Source organism: Fulmarus glacialis, unplaced genomic scaffold (assembly GCF_000690835.1).
Source record: "Fulmarus glacialis isolate BGI_N327 unplaced genomic scaffold, ASM69083v1 scaffold1470, whole genome shotgun sequence".
Lineage (NCBI taxonomy): Eukaryota > Metazoa > Chordata > Aves > Procellariiformes > Procellariidae > Fulmarus > Fulmarus glacialis.
In genome coordinates this window covers 1-17882 of record NW_009186762.1, presented here as the reverse complement: position 1 = coordinate 17882, position 17882 = coordinate 1, and the positions used below count along the sequence as shown (strand labels likewise).

The window sequence follows — 17882 nt, the reverse complement described above, 5'->3', positions numbered from 1 at the left end:
TCCTAACAGGGTCCCAAAGGTGCCAGTGGGGAGCCTGGCCTTCCTGGTCCAACTGGAATTCGTGGGGAGTTAGGTGACAGGGTAAGGAGACGAGTATTAGTCTGTAACTGATTCCCGTTTGGGAGACGTGAAACTAGAGTGTAACGGGGCCCCAGCCACGGCGTAGCTGGTGTCAGCCCGGCAAACCCAAGCAGGCGAGGTAGACGGTGGGTACGTTGGGTGTCACGGTCCATCCTCTGTGGCTGCTGGGTGCCCAGGACGGACCCTGCGGCAGGTAGCAGGATTCGTGCATCCTGTCTCTCTCCTGTTCCTGTCCTTGTTTCTGTTTCAGTTCAGAAACTCACGCTATTTTTAGATAGGATGGATTGTTTAAAAGAGGCTTTGGGATCCTATCCTAGCCAGAATAGACACTTGTTTTGGGTTTTTTCCCTGCTCTGTGTGCTGTTTTCACCAAAGCCTTGCTCCCCGTGAGCACAGGAGAGCTGATTCACGCATTGTTGTTATTCAGATGCTTGATTAGGGTTTCTGGATTTTTTTAAATTACAGTTTGCTCAGTGATTTTCTTTCTGAACAGCAACATACCTGGGCCCCACACCTCAGAATGAATGCAACTTTTTATTTAAATGAATTCATTCTCATTTAAAAGAAGCCAGCGGGGTAAAGTGAACGACATTTGTTCGGGGCTTGCAGGAGAACAGTAGCCGCGTGTTCTCCAGCTCCCTCGACTCCAGCTTTAAGGTGAAGTTTCTGTGTAAGCAATCGCAGCGGCACCGTGGGGGTTTCACAATGGCTCTTCTGTGCCGGCTCCAGGCGGGTTTAAAAAAGCCTCTTGGAGGGACTCTGAGCCTGGAAGCGTGGAACAGGAGGGTTATTGTGGGGCCGCGGGGTCCTGACTGCATTCAGGGCTTCGCTGCGGTGAAAAAATGTATGTTCAGAGGGGAAGAGGCCCCTGCACAGAGCAGCCTGGTATCCAGACCCGCTCCGAGCAGAGGGAGGGAAAATTTTATACTTAAAGCAAAAAAAAAAACAAAACCAAAAAAAAACCCAAACAAAAAAACCCCTAAAACTCTAGGTTTTATTTCTGGCTCTGAAGTTAAGTGTAATTACTCTAAGATGTAATTGTTGGTTGCTTCTTACCACCCCAGCTCGTTAAGAGCTTTCCCCAGAAAAGCATGCTGTAGCAGGTTTGGATAACGCTGGAGACTTTCCACCTCCACCTATGCAACTGGTACTGAGAGTAACTCCCATCTGCCCACCCAGTCCCACCAGTGTCGGTGACAGCCACGTGCGCCCGCAGTCCGTGCGGGCAGCGACGAGGGCTGTGCCAGCAGTCAGCACTGCGAATTTCCACACTTATTACTGGGCACAAGATTTGGGCTGGGAAGAACCTAAAACCCCAGACCGTGTCTTTATAGCTTAAACGAACAGCCTTTGCTCCTGAGGGTGACGGCGTCTGCCCCGGGGGGGACAACGAGCGCGGCAGGCGCTGCCCGGGGCTTGCTGCTCTGACACCCCAGCCTGCGGGTCCTGACGTGTATGAAGGGGAGAACTGCAAATACGAGATCAATACAATTCCACCGTCCCCGCTGCAGCTAACCCATCGCGCTCTCCTGAAATCAATTGTGGCTTTTTTTTCCTTTGGGGGGGGGGGGGGGAAAATTGCTGCAAGCCTTAGTTAACAAGTATTGATCTGCTTTTTCACAGTCCTTGGGCTGACTGTGGCCAGGAATATAAACCAGGACATCAGGAAGTGTATTTTCGGGCATGAAAAATACAAGAGGTTTAGTGCGTTTGCTGTAAATGTAAAATAGCATTGAGACGATATATAAACCATCTTGTTGGTGTGGGATATTGCGGAGGGGAAGGATTTGACTGTTATTGCTGGCTGAGGTAGCAATAGGCAAGTATTTTTCCTAAGGATTTTTATTATGATCAAATTCCTGAGGATTCTGGATGCTGGCAGCCACCTGGGGCAATGTCTCTCTCGGCTCCATATTGGCATCACTAGATGCTTGGCCAAAAATGTTCGTCGTGTTTAACTGATAGGGTGACATGAACGTGAGGACGGCCAGTGGACGTGGAGCTGGTGGTCCTAAAGTCCTGTCCTTTTTTTTTCTGCTGCTAGGAATTACTACTGCTGCAAACTACAGTTTTGAATCAAAATCTTTTGGGCTAAGCTTTTCTTTAAGGACACGGTCTTTGGTGACTGTGTTTTATTGCCATAAACTTTCATGGAGCCTTGGGACTCTGTGAAGTCGGAGGTATAAATCTAGATGATAATTTTCAGAAAAAAAAAATCACCTTTGCCATCGGCAAAGATAAAATGGGAGTTATAAATAGCTGTAGCTATTCTTGCATTTCCACATTCCATTGTATGTTTTGCTGAGAATTATTTTTTGTTTAACAGAAATCCCTCCCCCGTTTTTTAACTTATTCAGTGCTTGACTTGAGCAAAATGACATGTCCTTATTATATGTGTTTGTCCTCCTTGAAGATTCTGTTCTGCTGAGCCATCTCCAGGTCTAGTTATTAAAAAAAGATCAGTTTGCAGATGCCAGATTGATGAATGTGCTGTAGAAATATTGTTTAAAAATGTAAAATGGTTGAATTTCCCATGTAGATTTTGCAGTAGAGAAAAAAATCTAGGGTTCTCCTGAACTTCTTGTGGGCTCTGCTGTATGGACCTAAAGTCACGAATAGGGCTGAAAATGTCTCATGTCCTCTCCTTGAATGCCAGGTAGATAAAGTTGGAGGGATTTTTCAAGTTGCCTGAATTATTCTTAGGGTGATGATCAGTTCATCCTCTAAATGTATTTTATTCCTGTGGCCCTGTTGTTCTGTGAATCTGAGGAGCACCTAACTCTAAATCCCCAGGAAAACTGACAGTCTAATAAAGCCTTGAAAAACCATTCTGACTTTTTGCCCTTGCGGTACAAAAATGTTCCTGTCCCTTTTATACCATGAGTAAATTCAATCTGCTTCTCACGTCTTCAGGTGCGAAAGGCAGAGATCAATCGCCCAGCAGTCTCATCCTGGACCTTGTCCTTTAATTTGTGAATTTGTAAAATTGCTGTTTCGGTCATGATAGTGAGATGACAATAATGAAAAACAGAGGGGCAGAAGCAAAACAGAGTTCCCGCCCCTGGGATGGATGTGAAAGATGACTTTTGTGAAACAGGTTTTAAAGACTAGGATTAAAAGTACAGAATTCGTTTTAGTTTTATTCAGGAAATTGAGGAGGATGGTATGAAAAAGGCCAGTGTAGATAACCTGTGCCAGGCAGGTGGGGAGCAATGCATCGCCGAGCCATGTCAAGAAAGTCTCTCTGGTCTGGTTGGGTCATAGAATCACAGAATCATTAAGGTTGGAAAAGACCTCTAAGGTCATCGAGTCTAACCGTCAACCCAACACCCCCATGCCCACTAAACCATGTCCCTAAGCGCCTCATCTACACATTTTTAAATACTTCCAGGGATGGTGACTCCACCACTTCCCTGGGCAGCCTGTTCCGAGGCCTGACCACTCTTTCAGTAAAGAAGTTTTTCCTCATGTCCAGTCTAAACCTCCCTTGGCGCAACTTGAGGCCATTTCCTCTCGTCCTATCGCTTGTTACTTGGGAGCAGAGACCAACCCCCACCTCGCTACAACCTCCTTTCAGGGAGTTGTAGAGCGTGATGAGGTCTCCCCTCAGCCTCCTCTTCTCCAGGCTAAACAGTCCCAGTTCCCTCAGCCGCTCCTCATCAGACTTGTGCTCTAGACCCTTCACCAGGATGAGGACTTGGTGGGCAGAAGACCACCAGGCCTGAGTTGGGAGGTCCTGCCTGGTCTGGCAGCTGCTCTGTGCTGTCACTGGCACGGCAAGAGGCCTGAGAAACTGTCCTACAGCACAAACTGGTGACTGTAGAGAGTGCTACAGAGCTAGTGAGGATGCTTAAAATCTCTTCTTGTGTGTAAGTATGAATGAGATTTGGACCCTCCTCCTTGGCAGTTGGGAGACTAAATTCCCTAATCCCTTGCTGAGTGAGCAAATGTCTGACTGCACCAGGAATTCACAGGAAAATAAGAGTTTGAGCTCATTTGCCTTTTTTCTTTTCCTTATTCTCAGGGTCCTACTGGTGTTCCTGGTCCCAAAGGTAACCAGGTAAGTGATAACTTTCATGCTGTAGTCAGCAGAGGCATTGAAACCGTACCTTAGGTGCAGCCTTTGACAGTGCAAACTGCTTTTCCTCCCTCAAATGAAAATGTTCTGGAGTAGGCACCAACAAAACCCTCTTTGGTCCTGTTTTTCCTGTGTTGGTGAAACAGATGTAGTCTGTTCCAATGGAGACACGTGAAAAAGATGTGATAAAAACGCTAGACTCTGGCTGTATATTTTGTAACCACGAGGCATGCCGTATGTCAGCTCCTCACATCGTAGTCCTCCCGAGTTAATTTTAGAAGCGCAGCTTTTCACTGAACTTCATGTGCCCGATGAAGAGGATTCGTCCTAGCCTTAAAGCTTGGCACCCTAACAGACTATTTTTTACTTTTTGCTGCTTAACTTCCATAGTTGGATTAATCTCAGCGATGAGCTTTCGAGCCAGTTTTCCTAAGATATATGACTTTTATTAATGCATGGCTGTGTTTTTGCAGAAAATGAGTGCTTTTCCAGCAAGCGTTGCTTGTTTTGTTTACCAGTGTGGTCTCCATTTTGTTATTAAGGGAAAGACCAACCTAATCTCCGTTTGTCTTGAAATAGCTTCCTCTCTAAAGCCATAGAGTCACCATAAAACTGTTCATGATCTGCTCTAATTGCCGTGTAATTAGCCAGCTCTGCTGCAGAGCGTTCGGCGCAGGAAGCGCTGCCCGTGCGGCCGGTGGCGGCAGGTTGCAGCGATTCGTGTCGTTCCCGGTGATGCTCGAATTGCACACGCTGCCGTTGGCTTAATGGAGGTGATAAGCAAATTGACGCTCCTTGACATGGCTAGTAAAATTAATGTCACTAGAGCATTAGCCACTCTTACGTTACGGTCCCCAGACAGAGTGGAGAGGGCTGGTCCTCACCAAGTGATGGATCGCTTCTGTTTAAGGGTGGGATGAAGCTGTTCTGCAGATGACTCTTTCTACTGAGGAAGCCTAGAGACGCAGCTACACTGAACATTTAGCTGTCATTGCAAACCCACGTTTTCTGTGAGACCCAGAGCTGGGGAACCTGAAACTTAGATTCCCTGTACGAGGAATGCCAATGCCAGCCTGTGGATGTCTTTCATGGCCACCCCATCAGGGCTCTCATCTGTGTGAATTCAGCCTTTCGTGCAAGTACCAGCTTGTTGCAAAGGGCACCTAGTCCTTTTGCGAGCTGCCTTGCACCACGAGTGCTGTTGTCAGCAGGGGAACAGCTACTGCAGAGTTCACCTTTGGGAAGAGAGAACCTCCTCTTGCTGGAGCAGCTGTATAAGCTGCTAAGTGTCCCCATCTCCCTTAGGAGCTGAAGTTATCCAAGTCTCAGAGTGAGCCTTATTGTCAATAATCTTTGTGCACCAATAGGTGCAGTGTTAATTCTGATATCTCACTTTCAGGGCATTGCTGGAGCAGACGGCCTCCCAGGTGACAAAGGAGAACTGGTAGGTGTCCTTAAATTCAGTAGAATTGACTCCTCAAATAACAGATGGGTCTAGAGAACTATGAATCAAGAACTAATATGGTCAGTCAGAATTAACTGTCCAAGAATTAACTGCTCCAACCCTGCTGGCTGAGAAAAGGAGAAGGCAACCCAAGCCTTTCTGCCACCGTATTCTCGGTGTGCATCAGCTCTCCTCTTGTCTTCAGGAAGCGCCGGATAGCCAGCGTGGCCTTTGCAGAACTGTGGCGTATCAGCACTCACTTGCCATTTTGCTCCTCAGAGCGGTCGACATTGCTCTGTCCAAGGGGGTTTGGTCCATCTCAAGAAGTAGCCGGGTTGCCCGGACCTGCGTTCAGCATCAGTACCCGAGTCTTGGCATCGGAGCCCTCTCCCTGTTGTGCCAGGGCTGAATCTGGTCTCCAGCATCCTGTTGTCATTCGTGGCCCCTTTGCTAGAAAAGCCCATTGGGTGCCATGTCCACGTCATCACGGCTTCCCGGAGCTTGGGAGATTTGACTTCAGATGCACATTTTCTGAATGGATCATTCTTTCTTATTTCCCTTTTCTTTCTAGGGTCCCTTTGGTCCCCCCGGCCAAAAAGGAGAGGTATGTGTCAGACATTGCGGGCTTACGCCCCAAAAGGTTTGGGAGTAAACATGCTTATCGCATCTTTCGATGATGTATCTCCATAAACTATGTTCTGGCGTTGATTCCTAGAAGCATGTTTTTGTCATGGCTATGCTATAAAATCTATGACAGTGACAATTTTCTGTGGCATTCAAAACATTCAAATGTGTTTGATCATTTTGCTGCAGCATGGACTTCTACTGTCATGACCTATATATGTAAAATCACCCGTACAATGTTAAGAAACGTACATGATCAGCCAGATCAGTTAGGGAAACCCAAAGAAAGGCTTAACTAGTCCCTATGAGAAAATAATAGACCATGTCTTCTGTTTTCAGTGTGGGGTTTTTTTTTTCTTTTTCCCTCCCTCTTCATTACAGCCAGGAAAAAGAGGAGAGCTTGGTCCAAAAGGTGTCCAAGGACCTAACGGGACAGCTGGAGTACCAGGGATCCCAGGACATCCAGGGCCCATGGGCCATCAGGGGGAGCAAGGCGTTCCCGGCATCACGGGAAAACCTGGGCCTCCTGTAAGTATTTTCTGCTTCTGGGGCGCAGACAAGGAGTCACTGAAGTGAATAAATGGATTGTGGATTTTGGATGCGTAGTCAAAAAACAAGGTCCTGCATTTGAGCAGGCAGAAGTAGGTAACTGCGCATGCAAGCTAACAGTCTTGCATCAAGACTTTACTAGTGCAAAAAGATTAACAGCTTACAAGCTTCAGAATTAAAATTCCCCAGAACGCATACCTTGGAGAATCAATCTTCTCTCACAATGAACGAACAGATTATCTGTGTCCCTTGGAACGGGCTGTAAGTCACTGTTCTTATTACAAAAGTGAGTTAGAAGTTCGTAATTTAAAAATACAACTCCTATTCACTACTTCAAACGTTAGACCTCTGTCTTGGTCCAGAGCTCATGTTTCATCATTCAGGAAAGACCAAATAAGCCCCAGATTAAAAATCTGGCCTAACGTTAAAATTAATCTCTGCCATTAGTATGACAGAGCTTCTGAATTGAAGCTGTCACCTTTTGAAGAGAGGAAAACACCCACTCCTCTTCATGCGGGATCCTGTGCTTCTTCCTGAGCTGCTGGAATTGTGTTTCATGTCCTGAAGCTTCTGTCAGGGAAGATTATCGATAATGTGGTTTGTATAAAGACAGATTCTTCTGTTAATTGCAGGGCAAAGAGGCCAGTGAACAACATATAAGAGAAGTCTGTGGGGAAATGATAAATGGTGAGTATTACTGAGAGAAAACTGGCTTTAATTACCATGTTTAGCTGAAGATGAGTAGATCCTGAACATAAGATGGCTCCTGAGATTTATTTTTCTGTCTTAATAAGAAAAAATACATTGACCTTTAATGTAAGGAAATTATTCAGGAGGTCACCTTGCTGTCTGAGATGTCTTTCATTTTTCTAAAATTAGTATTTTTAAGTGATCCATCACGGCAACATACAGTGAGTGCTGAAAGCAGCTTTGACACAAGTACCAGGCACTGCCTGGCAAGAGGGTCTGCCCTAACCAGCGTCATTCCCAGCTTCAGCGCCCACCTCCTCTCCCCTCCGCGGCACACCCCACCTCCCTGGAGCTCCCCAGGGGTGTTCTTCTTTCTTTGCAGTTACTGTTCTGCATCTAGGCGTTACGTTCGCCATTTGGGATGAAGTTAAAATGCTGAAAGCTTGTTTCAGAAAACCCATTTTAATTATTTAAGTACAATTTTCTAGAATACTTGACATCTTTTAAAGTGGTTTAGGAAATAGGAAATATCAATGGCTTAAAAACCTGCAGGTTTCTGACCAAAATCTCCCTCTCTGGAGATGTAAAAAAATAAAAAGCCACAGGTGAGCTGAGAGGAGAGATGCAATGTTTAGTTTCCTTCTGCCAGAAGCGGTAAGTGTGTAGGAGTGGCAGGGAGCAGGATCTGCCCACTCTGCTTTACTGACAGACGCTCAGTTTTCAGCTGCTCACTCAGTTAAGCACACTTGGTGGCAGATGACAAACAGCCAAGCAGAGAGTGAAAATGTTGGACGTGCAGTTTTTAATTGTTCTTTTCAGATCAAATTGCACAGTTAGCTGCTAATCTGAGAAAGCCGTTGTCTCCTGGAATGACGGGTCGTCCTGGCCCAGCTGGTCCCCCAGGTCCTCCTGGAGCTACGGGAAGTGTTGGGCATCCTGGTCCTCGTGGTCCCCCTGGATACAGAGGACCAACAGGAGAACTTGGTGATCCTGGTCCCAGAGGTAAGTGAGAATAAACCAACCTGCTCCTCTTTTATGCCTACTGAAATAAATTGCAAACTCGTACTAATTTCAGCAGTGGAGGAGAAAAGATCAGGCCTTGGGCAGCCGATGGAGTTCTAGAGGGCAGTTTTGCATCTTTAGGGATGCAGAGTAAGCAAAGATCCTAGCAGTGGCCTGAGGATTTTGAGTTCCTCTTGGTCTTTCCCCTTCCTGTCCTTGGATCCAGCTGCAGTACACAACTCATTGCTGAAATTGTCTATTTGTGATTAAAGGTGACACTGGCGAAAAGGGAGATAAAGGACCTGTTGGCCAAGGTATTGATGGGCCTGATGGCGATCAAGGACTTCAAGGTAAAGCTGTACAAATAATTTAATAAACCATGACTAAAGTAAAGGCTTAAGAGGGACAGTTCTGCATGTTGTTGGCAGTATGTTATCATCACTTGGTCCCTGTAATCATTACAGGAGGGTTGTCTCCCTGTGGGTACAGCAGTTTCAACAGTAGATCCTAATTAGCACATCCCCTTTTCACAACACTCCTGTCTGGTCCTAAATGTTTTGGAGAATGTTTTTGAGAAAAGGCTGCTGGGACAGCCAGCCTCTTTATTAGTTCTTGGTTTCTTCCACTAATGGCTGTGAAAGGTCAGGAGCTTTTATAGATTGGGAAGTCGGAACCCTTCTTAACTACTCCCACGTGGTTGCCAGTGTCAGAAGGTTGTTCGGTTCAGTGGTACTTCACATCAGTAACTAACTAGTTAACAAGTGGAGTATCAGTGCATTTAAAGGTGTCTAACAGCTGTGATTAAGACAAAAGGATCATGCCTGCTGCCTGTTTCCTGATGGACACGTGTCTTTTTGATGCTCTGCTTAAAGAATGCCCACAGTGAAAGCTACAGCCTGGACTACCAGCTATAGTCCTCCACAATTCAGTTCATGTTTCTGGATCAAACAAGAGAAATCAGGGACAATATTTAATTTTACCAGAAACAAATATAACTTCCTAGTGTAATGATTTTGAGAGACAGTGCTGTTATTGCTCTATAGCTGGTTATAATCCCAGTTCCTGAAGTCATGAATCCTTTATCAGAGGACTCAAAGATTAATTTATGCAAATTAATGAATATCTATTAGAAACTCACAAGAATAGTCTTTATTTTGGTTGCCTATTAAAGCAGCTTTTCTAATTGTGATTACATCTGCACAATGATTAAGTTACAGGCACCAAAAGCAGGCTCTGCATCCATATAATTTCATAAAACCAGAATATTTATACCCATTGTCTTAAATTCTTCCATAAAATAATTGCATTGATCGATAAATGTTTTCTTTTCCACAGCATGTAAAAAGAGGCTATGTTTCACATATTAGATACTGAGAGCACTTGTCCTACTCATGAAACGTAAGGGGATCAACAGTAAATGCAATTCATCACTTACATGAACAAAAAGAATCAGGCACTATCTCTCTATCATAATTAAGACAGGAATGCAGGTTTATAGACCACCTGATATAGCTGTCCCTCAGGGAGAATCGTATTTTACAGTATTTAAGAAAGCTGCAGTAGCTTGGTGTTACAGAAATTAGTGTTTGTGAATTATGTCTGGCATCTGAAGGAAAAAAGAAATTAAAAAAAAATAGCTTGAGTCCATCCAAAGCAGAAATTATTTTTGCCAATAAACAAAGTATGTATTTCATCATGAGCAAATTTTTGAAACTAGACATAGGTATAAAGGAAACTGCTTATCTGTAATGTCAGGGAGATGTTCTGTATCATCCTTCTCTCTATTCTCCTTCCCTTATTCAGAATCTTAACTACAACTAGACTTAAGGGGGTGCAATGAATTGAAGTAGCTGAAGGCCACCCTAAGGAGCAAGCGGGGGGCCAGGAAGGAGCGGCAGATGTATATTGTCACAGTAAGGAAGTGTGAGCTCACACATCCAGGACATCCCTTGAGCAAACTATTCGGGGATGATGTAACATAATTCTGGTTACAAATTACTTGTTATTATTCATGGCATCATACACTAACTGAGGCAGTAGTGAGATGGAATCCAGTTCAAAACAGGTGCATGCAATAACAAAAGCGCAATACTAAACATCCACCTTCAACTGTACCGAGGTAATTCCAGTAAATCCAAAGGTACTCCAAAAAATCCAACGCACATACTCCAGATTCAGGCTAAATTTATTCAACACCTTGTACTCAACAGGCCATAACAAGTCTGATATACAGACACTCAAAGTATTTTAAAAACTCTAAAAGTAACACACACACACATATATATACACACACACATACAGATACTAAAAAAAAAAAAGGAGGGGAAGGAAATAATTCATGTAATCTTTTTCCCCTTCTTGTTTAGGACCACCTGGTGTACCTGGAATTACTAAAAATGGTCGTGATGGTGCTCAGGGTGAACCCGGTCTTCCAGGGGATCCTGGTACTTCTGGTGCTATTGGGGCTCAGGGAACTCCAGGAATATGTGACACGTCGGCTTGCATGGGAGCTGTTGGAGCATCAACTTCCAAAAAATCATAAAAACAACAGTACAAGAAGTGGAGAAGTGACTGAATATTTAAATAAAGAGTGCATTGTAAGAAAACAGACAGAATCCTTCTAGTGATAAATGGACAGATGTTCCTTCTATTATATTAAGTGGAGACTTTGACACAGTTCTATGAAAAAGAAAGCATCAGATGAAAACTTTAGTTAAAAGATGCTTTATGAGTATTTTCTCCTCCCCCCAGTTATTTTCCAGAATTTTTACTGCTAAACAACCTCACCTCTCCTTTCTCCCTTTGTTCAAGAGACCTGCAAGAGGAAGCATTGTTCCTTTTTACCGTCACCCCCTGAACTGTGTACTAAAGATCACAACTTTTCTGTATAAACGTTTAAGCCTTGTCAATTGAATTCCTCAGTGCTGCTCCCACTGACTTCAGTTAGTGCCCAAACCTGCATAAGATACACATTCTCGGGGTATTCAGGCACCTAACTGCTATTTACATCGGTGGAAACTAGGCATATCCCATATTTTAATGTCTTAAGATTCTGGCCTAAGTAAAGACTGTAGCTTATGTATATGCAGTGAATTACCAATTTTCAGATTGCACCTCAAATATTTGCCAAAACTAGTAAATAGTAACCCTCTTGCAATCAAATTCTGCAAAAGGTGTAATGTATATATTTTAATTTACAGGGGAGAATTTTTGTATATTTCCATATGATAATAAAGGAAATTAAGTAACAGCATTTTCACGACCTCTACTTAAGCTATTTGCACAGTAATTGTGAATGAAACCCCAAATAAGAAAGGATGCTCTTTCTAAGTCCAGACAAACACACCTGTATGAACTGTTGTAAAAATAAAAGGAGATTTTTTTTTTAACCTTTTCTTTGTGATGTTGTAAGTGTCATTATACGCATCAAATTAACTCAGCTGAACTCCATTTTCCAGAATTGGTTTTACTAGGATTGTTTGGAAATAAATTGCTGCAAAATTGTCTATATCCGTGATTTAAAACAGTATTTATTTTGGGAGATCTTTTTGTACTTTAAAACCTGCTAGCATCATCTATTTTAAAAAATAAAACCACTCTCAGCTCACACACTATTCTATGTCTGCCCTATATGCTAAAGCTTATGAACAAAGGAGTCATATTAATCTTTAAATATGAAAATAGTTTCTGCATTTAAATAATCTACTGTTTACAATATGCCACTTGGACTAAAGTAACAATACAAGAAACTGTTGGACAGTTGTGTGATAGACATTAAAAATAGTACTGTATTTAAAAAAAAATGCTAACACCATCGTATTACTCTTCAGGACCAAGTATGTTAAAATATATATGGCAAGTGTGAACTTCACAATATCAGCACAGTTTAGAAACTATGCACTTAATTAACCAACATAGCCTTTAACTATTTAATGGAAAAAATGGGCATTATAATATGGTAAGTTTAATTTCTTTTTACACTTGAAGAGTACATTTGCATCTAGTCATTAAAATAACAGGACAGATTGATGTTCTAGAACTATGCCTAACTGTACTGGATCATCTTTTTAAAAAAAAAAAAAAAACAAACCACAACAAAAAAACCCCAAAGCAGAACCATAAACAGAAAAAGAACATTTTTTTTTATAAGGGAAAAAATACTTAGCTGTCATGACATTTTTCTTGTAGCTTCTGGTCCCAAAGCCCCCTTAACAGAGCACTGATTTCTATTGCCAGTAGTTAACTTTCATTTCCATTTTAAATAAAGAATGTTTTCTTTAAAGCTCTATTTATATATTTTTACAAGTTATATTTTGCAATTCATATTCAGCATATAAACGGAGAAAATAAAATACAGTTTGGGCCACTGTTAGCCACACTTGTCATACAATTCAAGGCGGTCAGTTCAGACTACTTGGTCTCCATAGCCATGCGTGTTTTCCTGCACTGGACACGTTACAAATGAGTCTGATCTTGCTATTTTTAGTCTCCTGCCTGTTTTACCACAGAACACAGTCTCAAATTCCTAAAAAAATCAGAATACAAAAAATAAATAACAATTATGTTTAATGTAGATATTTACTTGAGACGTATGTTTTTGTTTCACTAGTGTCTTGGGAAAAAAAAAAACCCACCTTTAATAGGAAGCGCTGAGGAGCCATACCAGTACCTTGACAAGCAGGTTTTCCTATACACACTCCATCTACTCTCTTAAGCTACTTAGCAGAGCCAGAACTACTCTGGGGTGGTTGCATGGGAGCTGCTTATAGGGCATATAAGCCTTTACTACTCTCACCCACTTTGCGATAGCGTGGGCGTGTAGCTGTGTATCCCATCGCTTAACTACCAGTTCATGAAAGCTAGCTAGAAGACAACTCCATGAAACAAGCAGAAAATAGAGAAAATTAAGGAAGGGAGGATGGGGAGGAATGATTGAAGAGGACCTCAATTCTACATTGCTGTCCAGATAGCAGCATGCTCAGGAACCAGGCTAACTTAACCAAAAAAAAAAAAAAAAAAAAAATTTAGATCTGTTTTGAAAACCCTGACTGAGGACAGCCTATGATTTCACACTACTGAACTGAAACTGTTGTGAGGACAGCTATTAAAAAAAAAGCATTTTTAAAAGGAAGTTTCAATGATATAGAGGTCCTTCACAAACAGCATCAAGCAGAAGCACTCCATATACTTTTAGCTATGTTATGACAGCTCTAAAACATTTCACATTTTTATCAAGAACAAAAATGAAATGAGACTTAAAACCTGTTTCAGAGAATCACCATGCCTTTCCTGAATGTACTTCAGAAACGCAGTTGTCCATTGTAAAGTTGTTGCCTTGTCCGTATCAACAGTACAGAATGGGACCAGAAGATTCAGCTCATCGCAACAAATCCGGATTCTGCGCCTACAGGCAAATACAAAAGGTTATCAACCGATGAGCGAGAAGGAAGGAGAAAAAATAAAAAAAGGAAGACTACTCACATGCGCTACAAGCCATGGACTTCTTTTTGTTTGCTACAAGCTTTGTATTTGTATATGAGTCATGTTATATGCAAGTTACCTTTTCTTTATAGAATTGGTTACATGTTTTGAAATCTCGTTTGTTTATAGAGTAAAAAAAACAACAAAGACGACCACAATGAAACATACATATTTTTTTCCCTCTAACAAATGCCAAACCCTCACCGCCTGCATTGCTTTTTCTCGTAGGTAAAACAAAATATGTCAAATTTACATTTTACTCTGGATAACGACAGGAATATTGCAGTATCACTATTTTAGGCTTCAAAACCTTTGTCTTGCCACTCCTCATAGAAATTACCTTCTGTCTCTCTCCATGCGGTTATGTCTTTCTCTTCGCTGAGCGATTCCATCCTGTGTCCCACTTTGCCCCTGCATACTTGAATTTGACTGTGCTGACTGCCAAGGACCCTGGGCAGACGCAGTACTCTGGCTATCATCACGCACATTTTGAATTTCACTAAGAGGTTTGCGATCTATGTTTGTATCTGATGGGCTTATTCGGCTGCAGCTTCTTCTGTTTATCGCTTGCTTGCATAAGGTCTCTTCTTGGAAAAACAAAGAGGAAAAGAAGAACCTATTTATAACCCTCCCACTAATCATGGAATTTTTTTTTTGTTGCTTTATTTATGTGGAATAATCTTTAAACTTTATTGCCAACCTAGATTGACTTCTATAGCAGCGCATGTCCTTCGGAAGCCCTAAGGCACTGCTTGCTGTTTCAAAATCCACCTAGCTGCTACTTGCTCAGAGAACCCATTGAGATCATGCCTGCCTTTGATTAGCATTTGAGGCAGTCCTTTGAATGTTCTTCAATTTGATACTTGACTGGATCTGCTGTATCAGCTTTGGGGTCAAAAAGTGTAGCAAGAAACCAGTTGCTTACTATAGGCCCAGATTTTCAAAGGTACTTTGCAACCTTGGGTTTTCTCATTTCAAGCTAGAAGTGCTAAACAATTTTTAAAGTACAGCTAAAATCATGGGTGTTGAATTTTTTTGGAGAAATCTAGTCCCATATTGCCTATAGCACATCTCAGACATAAAAACCACATCGTATGATTCACTAAAATCATATTCATTCTAAAACCCACACAAATTCAGAAAAAATTGTAGATTTGAAGGCCAAGAGGAAGCTAAGTGAAAAGAAGATAAATGGTTTACCTCCAACTTTAATCCAAACTTCCTCAGGCAACACTTTGTTCATAGCGCCTACTATCTGTTTTGTGGATTCAGTTTCCTGATAGCAGAAAGAGAATGTCTTGGGTATCCCAAGGTCTTGATGTTTGGCAGCTTCCAAAATAGTGCAAGACGTTCCAGAGGTCTGTGAAAACCAAAAAGCAAATACTTAGAGGACTATATACATAAAAAAGAGACTATTTTGATATCTTCATATTAACTTCGTAAGTTTTAGCCCTGTGATTCAATGTGTTGTATCAGAATAAATCCCAATTACTTCTGCACACCAAAACCATAGGATTTTAACAGACTGCTGAATTTTTTTGGGATACCTCTGACATTTCTGAGTGCCATGCTATCATTCTTGCTTCAGAGGTTACTGTGAGTTGGGGGGGCGGGGGGGGGGAATCTTTTTAATCAAAATTAATTAGAAAAAAAAAGGAACCACAGAACACCGTACTAAGTGTCTCCTTCTTGTCTTGCATAGATGAAGCAGCTAGATACACTGATAAACTCAAGAAAAACAGTCCTCCCAGTAAGAAATCTAATGGCCTACTGATCATTACCCGGATGCACGTTATTACAAATGACATAACTGCCACACAATTGGTTTGTGTGGCAAATTACTTTTGACGGTCTTAAAGATTAACATAAGAATAAATAAATTGCATTACAGATCATTCTGACCATTCCCTATTCAAACCAAGTCACACTTTAACATAAACCTTTAGAATTACATTACACCCAAGAGATTAACATTATCAGCATTTGCAATTAGCAGAGTACAACTAGTGGTGAATACGTTATCTACCTGTGCTTGTGAAGGATTAGCACTTCCAGCAGTAGAACATGCGTTCATAGTAAATAAAGGGTATGTGAACTGTAAAGGCGGCGTGGCAGGTGCAGTCTTATTTTTCCCTAATGCAGCACACTTGTTTTCTTGCTGATGAAGAGGAACACCTATCAGTTCTGACGGCTGTCGAATCAATGTTACTAAACTTAAAAAAAAACAAAAAACAAAAAAACAAAAAAAAAACCAACACACAAAACATACCAGACTGACTACTTGAAAATGAGTGCAGAAAAATGTACCGCTACACATACTTCTAGTAACTATCACCAAGAAACCACTTTCATTTACTGTAAACAGAAATCATTTTTATTGCCATATTGCCTACTTCAGGAACAAAAAAAGAAAAAAGATCACCTAAGAAGGTATTTTATTCTGTGCAGGAACAATTCAGCTTTATGCACAATAAAATGTTTTCTCAGCACACTAATACAGTTACAGGGTCAGACTGTAAAACCGTATTTTTGCTCCAAGTTTCCCCCACAGTCAGGCTTCCACGTTGTAACACTAATCAATTGCTCTTAACATTTTGACGAAAAATCTGCTTTGCTTTTAGCAAGTTGCATGTTAAAACAAGGTAATATTCTTCTCTCACCTTTATTTACATTACATGTTGTTATAAAGTTGAAAAATAATCAATTTTGGAACTACATTCTGTACCATTTATGCAATATCAGAGGGGCCTAATCTGAGGTCAGTGGAGTTGCAGCCACACTTGACTGGCACAGTTTAAAAAAGCCCAACCCATCACACTCATGTATTAAAAAAAGTACTGTTCTTAGGTCTCGTGTAGAAAATCAGTTTTGAACTATATGATGATACATAGTTTAACAACAGAAACTAAAATTAATTGCAACACACTTGTTAAGAGTTACTCCAGATTCTTGGGGTTCTTGACATCTGGGGTTTTCTGTCTGGATGCTGTTGAATCTGTCTTCCAACCGAACTCTGACTGCAGATTTAGATCTAGGCTCTGGTGCCAGTGCCGAATTTTCAACAAGTATGTTTTCTTTATTCACCCCAACAAAATTTTCACCATGTTTAACTTTTACTAAACTGTGTCCTGGGACGTCTACAGAGCTACTGCTAGGCGTTTTATCTGTTTGGTTCGAAGGGAGGTTAGACTCGCTAAGTAACATCATTCTGAGCTCCTGAAAGTCAGCATAGCCCAAACGTGGGTTTGAACTTAGCAAATTGCTGTCAGAAGGTAATCCTGACTGACAGATAACTGGGTAAACCGCCTGGTTCCCAGAGTTGTTTGATGAACACCCCTCCTGACTGGTGTTCAGTGAGGTCTGGTGCAGAGGCGGGTCTGCAGAATTACCAGGCGAAGAGAAAGAATTGAGTCTAGCTTCCACTTCACCTTCACTACCTTGTGCCTCCGTATGTGAGTAAAGTATGTGCTGCAGCTGGGTATACTCAATTTCCATCATCTCCACCAGGCTGACGTCTGTGGTGGTGAAGCTAGTATTTTGCTCACCAAAGGAAATGTCACTTGAGCCTCCAGGTCCGACAGCAACCGGAGCAGGATCAGGAACACTAGCTGTGCTTTGAGGAATGGAGGTCTGAGGCTCCTCTGGGGCTGATCCTGACATGACTACAGTAAACCTAATCAGTTACCAATGTCTCTTTCAACAGTAAACCATGAAACCTGCAAAAATTATCAGTACTGTCCATTAAAAAAAAAGGGGGGGGTGGGGGGAAAAAAAATTGCACTTAATACGAGGCAACAAAGCAAGGAACAAGCTCCTGACAGCGAGGTACAGGACAGTCTCACCACGTCTCCCCCCTCCAGCGGCCCCCTCTGAGCCCAGGTGAAACCCTCCCTCCCACTCCAACACAGCTGCTCACAAAAAACGCATTTCACC

The 17882-nt window shown here is 42.1% G+C and overlaps 2 protein-coding genes across 2 annotated transcripts in view; one reads left to right on the top strand and one right to left on the bottom strand.

Moving 5' to 3' along the window:
- COL9A3 (collagen, type IX, alpha 3) overlaps positions 1 to 11847 on the top strand; it is a 40575-nt gene extending 28728 nt beyond the window's left edge. The window contains exons 22-30 of the mRNA XM_009572555.1: positions 10 to 81; positions 4106 to 4141; positions 5559 to 5603; positions 6175 to 6207; positions 6609 to 6755; positions 7409 to 7463; positions 8286 to 8468; positions 8741 to 8818; positions 10835 to 11847. Of these exons, the coding sequence (XP_009570850.1) occupies positions 10 to 81; positions 4106 to 4141; positions 5559 to 5603; positions 6175 to 6207; positions 6609 to 6755; positions 7409 to 7463; positions 8286 to 8468; positions 8741 to 8818; positions 10835 to 11010 (825 nt within the window). The 3' untranslated portion in view covers positions 11011 to 11847. The remainder of the gene's footprint in view (positions 1 to 9; positions 82 to 4105; positions 4142 to 5558; positions 5604 to 6174; positions 6208 to 6608; positions 6756 to 7408; positions 7464 to 8285; positions 8469 to 8740; positions 8819 to 10834) is intronic.
- Positions 11848 to 12878: 1031 nt separating this feature from the next.
- TCFL5 (transcription factor-like 5 (basic helix-loop-helix)) lies at positions 12879 to 17609 on the bottom strand. Its single transcript, XM_009572543.1, is given in 7 exon segments — positions 12879 to 12902; positions 12904 to 12993; positions 13731 to 13872; positions 14290 to 14533; positions 15150 to 15309; positions 15976 to 16162; positions 16876 to 17609. Coding segments are annotated over 7 exon segments (1581 nt in total).
- Between the last annotated feature and the right edge of the window lie 273 nt (positions 17610 to 17882).